At 37.8% G+C, this 12,559-nt stretch overlaps 1 protein-coding gene across 1 annotated transcript; it reads left to right on the top strand.

Annotated features, from left to right (window-relative positions):
- Nucleotides 1-5,681: 5,681 nt before the first annotated feature.
- On the top strand, nt 5,682-9,156 carry LOC144715286 (EIN3-binding F-box protein 2-like). The gene has a single exon (XM_078590216.1). It carries the CDS (start codon nt 7,641-7,643, stop codon nt 9,045-9,047), a length of 1,407 nt encoding a protein of 468 aa, XP_078446342.1. The 5' UTR covers nt 5,682-7,640; the 3' UTR covers nt 9,048-9,156.
- Nucleotides 9,157-12,559: the final 3,403 nt, after the last annotated feature.

Below are 12,559 nucleotides of genomic sequence, written 5' to 3'. Positions count from 1 at the left end.
CAAAAAACTGTAAAACACCAAAAATTTGGAAAATATTAAGATCACACTAAAGGTTTTTTTAATCAATTTAAACCATGACAACATGAAAATATGACCATTTTGATGCAGATATTCGTGCAATATGCATGATGCTTCTATGTGCATTGGCATTCTGTCACCATAAGCTGCCTGCCTATTAAGACCTCTCAGTGCATCTCACACTGCCATTATTGCCACACCAGCTATCTCAACACATCCCTCCAACCCTTCCAACCATCCCTTGCGCTCTCCTCCCCCATTAAAACTCTACTTGATCCCTACAAGAACCATCCCATTCAAACCCCTCCTACAAGGTCCTTCCCAGATAGATTCCCTCCTTCCCAAATATCCCCCAATACGTCCTCTCATGGGGCCTCAGTTTGCCCGTCCATCTAAACCCACTTCCCCATTCCCTATTCACATGTTGCCCCTCTTGATGCGCCCTCCTGATTGTGTAATCCCCTTGCAGCACACTCATTAGGGCATTGGCCAGTTATGTGAAGCATCTTCCACAAAAGCATGCCATAGAACTTTTTGAGTATCTCTCCCTTCCTCATTTAATACGGATTTGACTTAAAAGACCCATGGGAATCTAAGGACGGCGATAACTTTCTATCAGATGAGTCCAACATTGAAGTGGCCTCTTCCACAGATTACAATTGCAAGCATCCACATGCATTTACAGCACAAAATAACGTGTGTTGATTCAAGTCAATTTCAAGTCGTAATTCAAAGCCAAAGTTGGAATTATAGCAGGTTGGAAACCTTCTAATCATGTCACACCTCATCTCCCACTTTAATAAACAGAAACTAGAGATAGTCGGAATTATTGAAACCATGATCCAAAACACATAAAATGGTTGTCTGATTGGCTTGACGAACACATAATATCCATCATATTAAAGATACAAAATCATTTGAAAAAAAAATTAACTTAAAAATTCTATAAAAGTAATACAAAATGAGGAAAAATCACAAAATCATCTTAGAAAGAAAAATTAATAAATTCAATCCATGATAACATACAAAGATGTAGCCTGGGATAATAAGGTGAAAGTGCACGATCAACTAGAAGTAGAACTGTGTAAAAAAGAAAAATAAAATTGTCAGACGTTACACATCCAATGGGTTTGAGACAATGCCAAAAGACATTATTCTTTCACACATCGATCAAGCATCAATCATGTTACAATTGTACATCTCTGCTAGACATTTATAATTTGGTTGAAGACCGGCTAAAAGAAGCAGGATTTGAATACTTTTTAACTTTGGTGCATGAAGATTTTAAAGAGAACCACATCAGCCATCTCCTAAAGATTGCATAAATTTGCCTCATTCAGTCCAGATTTCTTCAATGAGTAGGGCTGATTAATTCTTATACTTCAGAAATGGCTTATTCATGATTTATTTTCAGAATCTATTTTTTGGCAATCTTAGGAAGAAACTTTTCAGTGGAGATTTCATTACTTGCAAAGATCACTCATTTTCAGCGGCAACCACGTAAGTTGTTGGTTTATAATCTTTTACATCCTTAAAATTTCGCTAGAAAAAAATCAGAACCAGACATTAATAGAAAATTCTAAAATTTTGACTAGTTCGAGATTTGAGCTTTGTGGAAATTAAAATAGCTTTACTCCTGGATTTACATTGGGTTTGATTATCTTCAAAGTCATTAATTATTATTTCCCAAAAAAACACATAAGAAGTTAGCCAAAATCCTTTTCTAGACATTCATGATAATTATAAACTTGAAAAATTAATTCTTTTTTATTTTATAAGATAATTCATTTTCTAGACATTCATGATAGCTTTAAATTTAACATGAAAAAATTATTTAGGTCTAAATATCAAAGTGGAAATAATGTTTGACAATATTTTGCTCGCATATTTTTCATCTCTCAAATATTCCCAAATCGCTCATAGAGTAAACATATTTTTTTATTTTTAAAACATAATTTGACAAGGGGGTTGGGTTAGTCCAACTGGTCTTTTCTGACTAAAGTGGGAAGTGTCTGAAGTTGGGTTAGGTGTGTTAGCTGGTCTATGCAATAAACTAATATTATGAAGTTTTTTTTTCCAATTTTCTTCTTTCATTTTCCTTTTTAGCAATAATGAAATGATATTCCACATTATATATAAATATATGTTATAAACTGGAATAAAAATCAAAATTAGTATGTCTTATAAAAACTATATAAATTAATATTTAAATAATTTGAGCCATTAAAAAAAATGGGGTACTTTTAATATTATGGTTTGAGCTTGTTAGATATATAAAAATTCATACATTTAAGGATAAAATTATCATGTAGATACTAAATAAATTTTATTTCATGTAAAATTGATTCAGATAATGATGAAGGAGAGATAAGCTACATGAAATAAATATAATCACCTTAAACTCAATTATTTTTGTCTAATAAACAAATGGATTTATATTCACATATTTGGTGCAATCCAAAAAAATATTTTGAGATTATTTTGGGCACTGAAAAGGCAAATGCATAACTGAATACTATGACATATGGATAAAAATGAAAGTTTAGAGGTTAATTTGCTATAACGACTTATGGATAATTAAGATTACCATTGGTTATTGACATCAGAAGACTGAGTTTAATAGGTATAAAAAAATTGCTTGAGTTTAAAAAGTAGACTTGTGATACAAAATCCGTTGTCTTTTAGTTTTAAAATGAAATCTGAAAAAGACTTTATCAGAGAACATAAGATATTTATCAAAATTCTGGTCAGTATCTTCAACTATTTCTAAGTTTTGGTGACCTTATGAATTAATCTTTTGATATGTTTATACTTAATAAAATTCAGTAACAAATCTCACATTAGTTCTATCCATCTGTGTGTCCCGTTAGAGAGGAATAACATATATCAAAAAGAAATTGTGAAAAATGCTTTAAATAAAGCCTATGATGACAGATTCAATTGAAGAGGACTTGATTTGCCTCATAAATCTGTGTGTGTAAGGTGAAACTGAGAGACAAGCATCATTGATAGGAATGTGTATTTTTGTCAAGTGAGATAAATTGCTACGATTTTCACTTGGTCAGATTTTCCAAGAACTCTCTACCTCTTAATATAATATCAAAATGGAAAGATAATCAGAATTTCTGTGGGGATGTTTGTCCACATTGATTTGATTCTTCACTTTATCGTTAGTATGAGGATCTGTCCCATTACTTACTGCATCTTAATTTATGTGTTTCTTCTCCCTCATTTGATTTTTCATTTTATAATTGGTATGTGAATATGTCCCATTGCTTTTTAATTTATGTTTATCTTTATTAATTTCATTGTGTATTTTGTTATTATAAATCGGATCTGGCTCATTAATTTCTGCCTTTCAATTTATTTTTCTGATTCTTCATTTAGTTACCAAGCACTTCAGTCCCATTTGCTCTTAATACATGTTTCTCCACATCTATTGAATTATGCATTCTATAAATAGCATGTGGTTCTGTCCTATTACTTTTAGTATTTTGATTTATGTTTCTCCCTTTTTGATTCTGCATTTTATTGTTAGCAAGCGGGTCAAAAATCAATTATTTCAATTCTTAATTTGCAAGGTTTGGTGACGGAAAGAGCAATGGTTGGTGATAATGATTTTGATCAGACACCATCAAATCAGAATCCAAAGAATGGTGGTGGAGTATCTAAAACAGCTAAATATTTCAATTATGTGACAGAGGGTTTATGTGTGAGCTTTGTAAATCAGATAAATGTTGAAGATAATTCATTGTGTCAAATGAGAAACTGATGGACAATATTGTAGTATGCCATCCATTGGCGCGTAATAAAGTTTCACACGCCTCTAATGATCAACGTTCCATCACTGTTGAACTTCAGCTCAATGGCTTAACCACAGATAATATCAAGAACAAACTCAAAATCTTTATGGTTCACACAATATACCTGTTCACTATTGCTAGTGGATGGGGAGTGAGGAGATTTGTATCGTGTTATGCTGAACAACGTGTGATCCTTGTGTCAATACAGTGTAAAATACTTTATTGAAGATGTTCAAGGATGGTAAAGAAAAATTGCCTAGCAAGTTGGAGCTTGTACATGGAGTCTTACTTACCACTGATGCTTGGGCATTTGAAAATCAAGTTCCTCTTTTGGGATGACTGTCTATGAGAGCAATAGTCAGTTGACTAAGTGTGTCTTGAACTTGAAGTAACTGTCTGGCCAATATTCTAGGGAAAAGATGGGGAACATATTGGTCAACCTCTAAGACAAATTTGAGATAACTGATGATGTAGAACATGTTCTCAGAAATTCAGTGTATAATTATTAAATTTAACATTTTTACAAATGTTATTTTTTGAAAAACAATCCACAAGTGCATGCTGTAACAACTGACAATGCGAAGGATTATGAACTGGTGTTTTGATGCACAAAACACCAGTTAAAGCATGCGTGTAACACATTTAATGCATTATATCATATGATGTGCATGCTCATATTTTAAATTTGGCTGTGTAAGATGGAGTGAATCAGCTGGATATTCTGACTGCATTGATCAATGAATAAGGCATTAAGGTGTTTGATGGTCCTAGATGTCCCCACACAAATACTCTTGATCAGCTACTATGTTGCATTTTAAGAGTAATTAGTTTGAGCAAGAAGTCTCCACAGAAGCTTGAAATCTATTGGAAAATGTGCAAACGGCTAGAGCTACCAAACTGCAACATACCAAAGGTAGAGACCTTTGAGATGTTTGTCGGCGCCATTTCAAAGAAGAGGGTGCTTGATAAAATTGTTAAATAGAGCCGATGATACCTTGAGGAGCAATGAGTGGGATGTGGTCAACATGTTTGCACATGCACTGAAAGCCTTTCCATGATGTTGCCTAATTCTGTAAACTATTAATATCTATTTCAAATTCAATATCTATTTCAATTGTGTAAACTATTATTGAAAGTATTATAAGTAAAGTGCAGGAGAGCCTGGATTTTTTGGAGAGTGATTGTTACAAGCCTGTGACATCTATTACATGAAAACATATGAGTATCTAAGGCATGCTTACATGGCAATGAAGGATAAGTTGTCAAAAGATGAGTTCTTATTGAAGGAAAACTTTGTGTATCTGATAGTATCAGCCTTGGATCCAAACAGGCAGCTCAGAGACAAATACATGGATGTGTAAAGAAGACATGGACGTTACACTTTTGCATTATTATTGTCTTATGTCGATTGTTGACAACTTAAATGTTAAGACTTTTTTTGGGTTCATGAATGACTTTTTCCTATTCTGTTTTCATCATTGTTTAATGACTACTAAATGTTAGTTTACCTATTTTCTAATTTTGAGAGGGGGAAACAGATTTGAGACATATATAAAGAGAGTGTTGAATTAAACAAGTCAACACATATTGGTATTTATCAAGGTAACATTCCTCTCTTTTATATTAATTTAGAAATATTGATAATATAAAATATAAATAAATTAAATTAATCATACAAATTATGAATGCCTCCGGTCACACTGGAATTTATCATTGTCTTTTATTTATTATGGTCAATTACATAGGTCAATTATGGTACATTATAAGCGACCTGTGCGCTGATTATATAGGCCTCGGCACGTGCTGTGGGGTATGTACGTCAGAGAGAGAGAGAGAGAGAGAGAGAGAGAGAGAGAGAGAGAGAGAGAGAGAGAGAGAGAGAGAGAGAGAGAGAGAGAGAGAGAGAGAGAGAGAGAACGAGCGATAGAGAGACACACACTGGGACAAACAGAGAGATACACAGACACAGAGACAGCGGCAGCGGGAGAGGAAGAGAGAAAGAGAGACTGAGAAAGAGATCGATATAGAAAGGGAGGCAGAGAGAACGAGAGACAGAGAAAGAGGGCGATATAGAAAGAGAGGCAGATAGACAGATCGAGAGGGAGAGCGATAGAGGGAGTGAGAGAGAAACAGAGAGACAGTGAGACAGAGAGCGAGAGAGAGAGATAGTGAGACAGAGCGAAAGAGAACGATAGAGGCAGAAAGAGAGAGACACACACAGACAAACAAAAACTTCGATGCAGAGAGACAGCTACCAGTTGATAGAGGTAGAGAGATAGAGAGGAAGAGAGACACAGAGAGGGAGAGAGGTAGTGAGGCAGAGGAGAGAGAGAGATAAACTGAGAGAGGTAGAGTGGCAGAGAGCGAGATAGAGAGAGATGTAGAGAGAGAGAAACAGAGGCAGAGGGAGAGGGAGAGAGAGGTAGAGAGATACAGATCGAGAAAGAGAGAGATCGATAGAGGTAGAGAGAGAGAAAGAGAGATAGAGAGCTAGAGAGACAGAGATAGAGACCGAGAGAGAAAGAGCGATAGACGCTGAAAGAGAGAGAGAGATAGAGAAAGAGGCACATAGTGCGAGAGCGCGAGGGCGATAGGAGAGAGAGGGGCAGAGAGACAGAGTGAAGGAGAGACAGGAAGGCGGAGGGACAGAAAGGGAGTCAGAGAGATAGGGATAACACAGAGAGAGAAGAAGAGAGATGGAGGGCGAGAGAGAGATGTAGAGAGGGAGGACTCTTATGCCGCTCCTCGGGGAAACGCGCAATTTCTGGCTGGTCTGCCTTATCCATTCCGAGGCGTATAGCGACATTCAACAGATTTGGTTGACCGTGTAGTCGTTTCGCAATCACTTCATCCTCATGTTGGCTCACCCCACTGTCATGAAAGACACGCAAAACACCACTAGGAGCGATGGATACGTGCACCCAAGAAAGAAAAGTTTTGATAAGGAAATGACGTCAAGTTTATTGTGGACAGGGCAAAGGCGGAGATGTACGACATGCATCATCGAACGTGGAAAGAATGAGAAAACAAGATCTCCTCCGGACTCTCGACACAAAACTTGGAGCGGAAAGAGCTAGGATTAGTTTTATGGGGGGCAGGGCAAAGGCGGAGATGTAGGACATACATCATCGATTGTGGAAAGAAAGAAAAAACAAGATCGACGCCAGTCTCTCGACTCAAAACTTCGAGCGGATATAACAAGGGGGTGCAGGAAAGATAAGCCTCTTTGACGAGCAGTAGACCCCGCTGCAATCTGCAACGATCAGATCGTCCAGGGGGGATTCAATTTTGACTCAAATGCTGGCACAATTTGTTCAAACGCTGCATGTCGGCCCTTCGAGTTGATTGTCGGGGCGACTACGCTTACGCGGTGACGCCTTTAATACAAAAAGCTACGGGACGGCAGACTGAATGAGACGTGGCAGGGAAGCCAAGTCGATATTTCCATGGCGAGGGAGATATTTCCATGTCACAGATCCGTGCCTCGTCGATATTCCCAGGTCGATAGGGCAATAACTCTGCTGGAAAGTGAAGCAAGTGTTCCACGTAGATAAACCATCTTTCTTCGTTTGAGAGATGAATCTGGCTGCCACTGGCTTAGTGGCATGGCCCACTTGAAATCTATCATCGGAATACAGTGCCCAATCGCAGTGTTATAAATCTCCAACCTGCAGCGGCATGCCCTTTTGTGATAATAGGACCAGAGCTCCGTAACGGCTGTAAAGCAGAGATCCTTGGCCGCTTTCCAACAAAGAATGGTTTGCCTTGTGTAGGGTCTTCCCTTAGCATCTAGGCTGATCGATCGAGCGGCACCCTGGGATGGCGAATATTGTAATTTGCAAACGTCTCGCAAGATGCCTGATCGACGATAACACGCTCTGCCCTCCCAAAAAGAGATGCCGCGTGGGCTCTGCTTGTCTATCAGATCGAGAGATCCAGTCGCGCGCCTCCATCGACGCTCTTCCGGACGAATGCATTCAAAAGATACTGGAGCGTCTGGCCGGGAGACGCGAGCGGTGCATCTCGGCGTGCGTATCCAGGCCTTGGCTTCTACTTCTAAGTACAATACTCAGCGAAGGAGACTGTTTTGCACCCTTTGTCAAACCCCATCTAGACCTCAACGAGCACCCGACAGGGGCGGAGTCATTATCCTGGAGCAGAGATAAGTCAGAGCTGCGAAGAAGAAACTTCGAGGGTGAGACGGCGACAGACGTCGGCCTGGCCGCCGCGGCTATCGGAGCCGGTTGGTGTGAAGAGCTGCTCATTCGGGGAAGCGAGACTGGCTCTCGCAGAGTCACGGATGCTGGACTTGTCGCGATTGCCCGGGGATTTCCTTCTCTCCGAGTTCTATCCCTGTATGATTGTCCCTTCGTGACAGACGAGGGATTGACCCAGATAGCCAATGGCTGTCCTTTGCTGGAGGAGCTCAGTCTCGTCAGATGTGCTCAAATCTCGGATTTTGGAGTCGCCGCGATAGCTCGATGCTGTCCGAAGCTGTCTAAGTTGGCTTTAAATTCCTGCCAGAGGGTAGGCGATCATGGCCTCCGCATCGTTGGAGGGGCGTGTCCTGGTCTCACTTCCATCTCCATTTTGGACTGTCCTCTCGTGGGGGATCAAGGAATGGCGGGGCTGCTGGCAACACCTGATAGAAGTAACGTGAAAAAACTTAAGCTCCAGAACCTGAATATTTCCGAGGCGTCACTCACAATCATTGGGATTTATGGGAAATATGTCGACGAGCTTATCCTATCGGGACTTAACGTTACGGAAAGAGGATTCTGGGCGATGGCCTCAGCCGCCGGCCTTAAGATGCTCACTAGCCTCACCGTCGTTTCTTGCACCGGGCTTACAGACTTGAGCCTTGAAGCAGTAGCCCAGGGTTTCCCTCTCTTGAAGAGTGTTCGCATTAGGAGATGCCTGAACTTGTCTGATGCCGGCCTCAAGGCTTTCACTCTCGCCGCTTGTTCGCTCAAGAACCTTCAGATTGAGGGCTGCCGCCGGCTTAGCTTACGAGGCGTGCTCAACGCCAATTCAGTAAGCAAAAACTTAAAGCACCAACGGGCCTTCTTTGTGGTAGGGTGCATGGGATCTTCGCCGGGCTTTCAATTCAATCGCCTTCTGCGTAAGAATTATTCGGCTCGAGGGCAGCAGTCGGCTCAGCTTATGAGGCACGTTCGATGTCATTTTAGCCTGAGTTCTCCGCGGCTGGATTCATGGGCTCTGTGAGCGTATCATTGGAGAGGTGGAGTTCAATGAGTGGATTTGGAAAAACCCACAAGGAGTGGAATGATGTAAAGAAGAAATGTGATCAGAATAGAGAAAATTTATAATGTTATTTATCATCTTTTTGATGTAGGAGACGTTTTTGATACATGGCGAACTTTAAACTAGTAAAGTTATTTAGATTCAATAACGAAAAATAATTGAAATAGTCATGATCAAGCTGTTGATATGGGGATCTCAGCATTAACGAAATGCCGTTGTAAGTTTTTGAAGAATGTTTAAAGTAGAAAATGCATAATAGATACGTTTGACCACCCAATCCATGGACCAAATTATTGCGGCCTTGAAACTTTATGACGCGTAGATGCATAATGTGGATGTAAATTTCGAGATTTGATAGGTGACAGTTAATGCACATCTATCAAATTTGGAGATTTGTATCCAAATTGTTCAAATTTTTTTAAGATATGGAAACAGATATAAATATAACTTAAATACTTAATTATTTTGAAAGTAAACACTTCTCCATCTCATTCCAGCTTTACGTTTCTTCCCGAGGATATAAACCAGTATTTTGCTCCTTTCAGGTTAAAGGGGAACATTCTTATATTTCAAAGCATCACTGGAGACTCCTGGAGTTTTATATGAATCAGAAGTCTCACAAGAACTCATTTTGGTGTACATAAGATTCCGCATTCACTTCCCATCCAATGAAGGTAGATCCTGGGCTATATGGAGATCAATTTTAAAATTCACATGTGCCTCTATAAAGACCAAAGACTCTTGACTGGGCTTGGTGATCACATGATAAATAACCTGTTATTTCCCTGATTTTAGACTTACTAATCTTGAATTTAGCATGTTGTTCAATGGATTAACTGAATATTCATGCCTCACATATGAATTTCAATTATTCCACCGTATAGACATTTTGAACTAAACATGATTGATTTATATGAATACATGATTGAGTTCTGTGCATTCAAGAATAATAAGAATTTATAAAAAAAAAATTGAATACTATATGCAGGATATTACAAAAATTAAATAGGAAACTTATTGAGTGATCGGACCACATTTAGAAGGTTGAAATCAATTTAATGGATGAGGGGACATCTTGGGGAAAATTGCTATTTCTTGAGCTTTTAAGGATAAATCAGAGGAGTTCTGGCCATGGCGTAGACCACTCAAGCCTCCCTAATCTTCATCCACAAAGGAAGACACTCAAATTTACAAGGAGAAGCTTTTAAGGATAATCCATTAGGAAAGGAGGGAAAATGTCAATAAAGATATTAAAAAATCATGAAGGGGTAATTTAATAATTAACAACTATAAAAAAATATCTTTGATATATTTTCCCCTGATTCTGGACCTGGTCCATCTTGGGTTGTCCAGAAGGTCAAGGCGAGCGAAACATAGATATACATATTCCTATTATTTTATATCCATTTTGCCCTTCATTCTCATTCGCTCCTCCCCCGTTTATTCACTTCTTTCATTTATATATCTATTTAGACTCTTTTGTCTATATAATCCCTTATTTATCTCTCAAAAAAAATCCAAATCTAGCTTATTCCCCTAAATTATAATCCAAAAACTCAATCATGTGAAGCTCCAAGTTCCATTTTCATATCTTCCTGCACCATTTCTTTGTTTTTCTCTCTACATCTTCATTTTCTGTAGTTCCTCTCTCTAAAACTATCTCTTTCTCTCAATAAACGTTCATCCATGTATCTAGTTTATTATATTAGTTTTTATAAAAAAATTAATCATGTGTAGTTCAAAATTTCAATCCCATCATGTCCTCCATTTCTATACTTTATCTCTCTATCTGTTCATTTGTATCATTCACTTTCTCTCTAAAATCCATGCATTTCTCTTTGTAGATTTCCCTCTACATCTCTAGTTTAAAAATTGAAAAATGTAAAATTTCCATTTTTTAACCCTTGACACTAGGGTTTCACCTTGAACTGCTGGTGCTCACGATTGCCTTGGCTGCCAATGTAGCATGACAGATGTGGGGTAGCCCTTTTGCCTGTTGGTCCATGCGGGGGTCAACTTTTTTTCTAGAAGCAGGTGAAACAGCTCAACTTGACTGAACTGGTCAACTCATTCAAACGCCCAGCCCTGCCAGCAGCTGTTCATTAGAGAGGGAACATATGTCTTTTATGCATTTTAAAAAATAAAAATTTACTCATTTCCAATATTAATAAAATTATGAAAATAAAATAATTTATCTTAGTAATTTTTCATCAATTTATGAACAAAAAACTAGATAAAGTTCCATAATTCTATAAATTATTTAATATATATTTCAAATAAAATGTTAATCATTGTATTTCATATTTAAGAAAAATTCTGAAATTAAATTGTCTCCCTATGGCATGACCCTTCGTTACAATTATAATTATGGACCTTTTAATAACACATTAGTTATAAATGTTTCTGGCTTGGTCGAATTTGAACAAAAATATAAAAACCTCTAGAATAGGACTAATCACCTGGCTCTCCACAAGATCATAAATGTTACCGAGTTTAATTCAACTTAGATCATGGGGTAAATTTTATCGACTATTTACTCAATTTCTCTTCAGATTCCTTATAATTCCATCTAAAGTCGGGGTATCCTCAATGGAGTCTGGAGAAAATGTTAAGAAATTTGGAAATAAAATGTTGAAATAAAGGTTGAAATCACCCGGTGTGCACCTTCATCCCATTTTATTTTAATAAAACTTTATTCACTTTTTGAAGTTAATTCAAGAAATTAAAATGTGATAACACGAATTTTATAGGCAAAAGAAATCAAATGCATTTTCCTCCTGGAAATGACTCCACTGTATAATCCCACTTTAGGAATATTTTTTTTGTTGAAATCAGAATTTAGACACAAAACGTTATATTATTTTAACCTTAATGATTACAAAAAATAATGTGTAAGATTTTGACTCGTGTAACCTCAATGCACAAGTCAAAAGGATTTTAATTTTTTAAGTTTTTAAAGTGGTTGAAAAGGGTTTAGTAGGGATCACTGCATGTTAATCTGAATCATAAAACATCCTTATGTATCCTTATGTATCCAGGGGAGTTCCATTTTTTTTCATCACATCACACCATATCCATAGTCTGTCATGTCCCATCATCGTGAATGCCATGGAAGGCATTAATGTTCATCATTGAGATCCCTGGAAATGTTTACAACAAATGTTAATGGCCACAAAACATGATTAGAATGCTCTATGTAGGGACAGGTGTGAGATTAATTCTGGACGTTAGTATCATAACCTAAGAGAAATAAGCTGCACTTCTCATCACCACTAGATCTTTCCAAATTAGGAAGGATCAGTCACATGTTCCAGAGATGGATAGCTTCCAAATTGTTATGGTCTTTACTGCCTTAGGCATGTAAATTATGTCTTTAACACTTGACGCATGTGTCTTTTGTTTGCTCGATGAATGGACAGGCTAAAGAAAGCTTAAGGGACATTGTTAAGGGGCCAGAAATGAATTTATTGGGG

The sequence above is a fragment of the Wolffia australiana genome, chromosome 18, assembly GCF_029677425.1.
Source record: "Wolffia australiana isolate 7733 chromosome 18, ASM2967742v1".
Classification (NCBI taxonomy): Eukaryota; Viridiplantae; Streptophyta; class Magnoliopsida; order Alismatales; family Araceae; genus Wolffia; species Wolffia australiana.
Note: the sequence above shows the minus strand (reverse complement) of the source record. Positions and strands in the feature narration are given on the sequence as shown.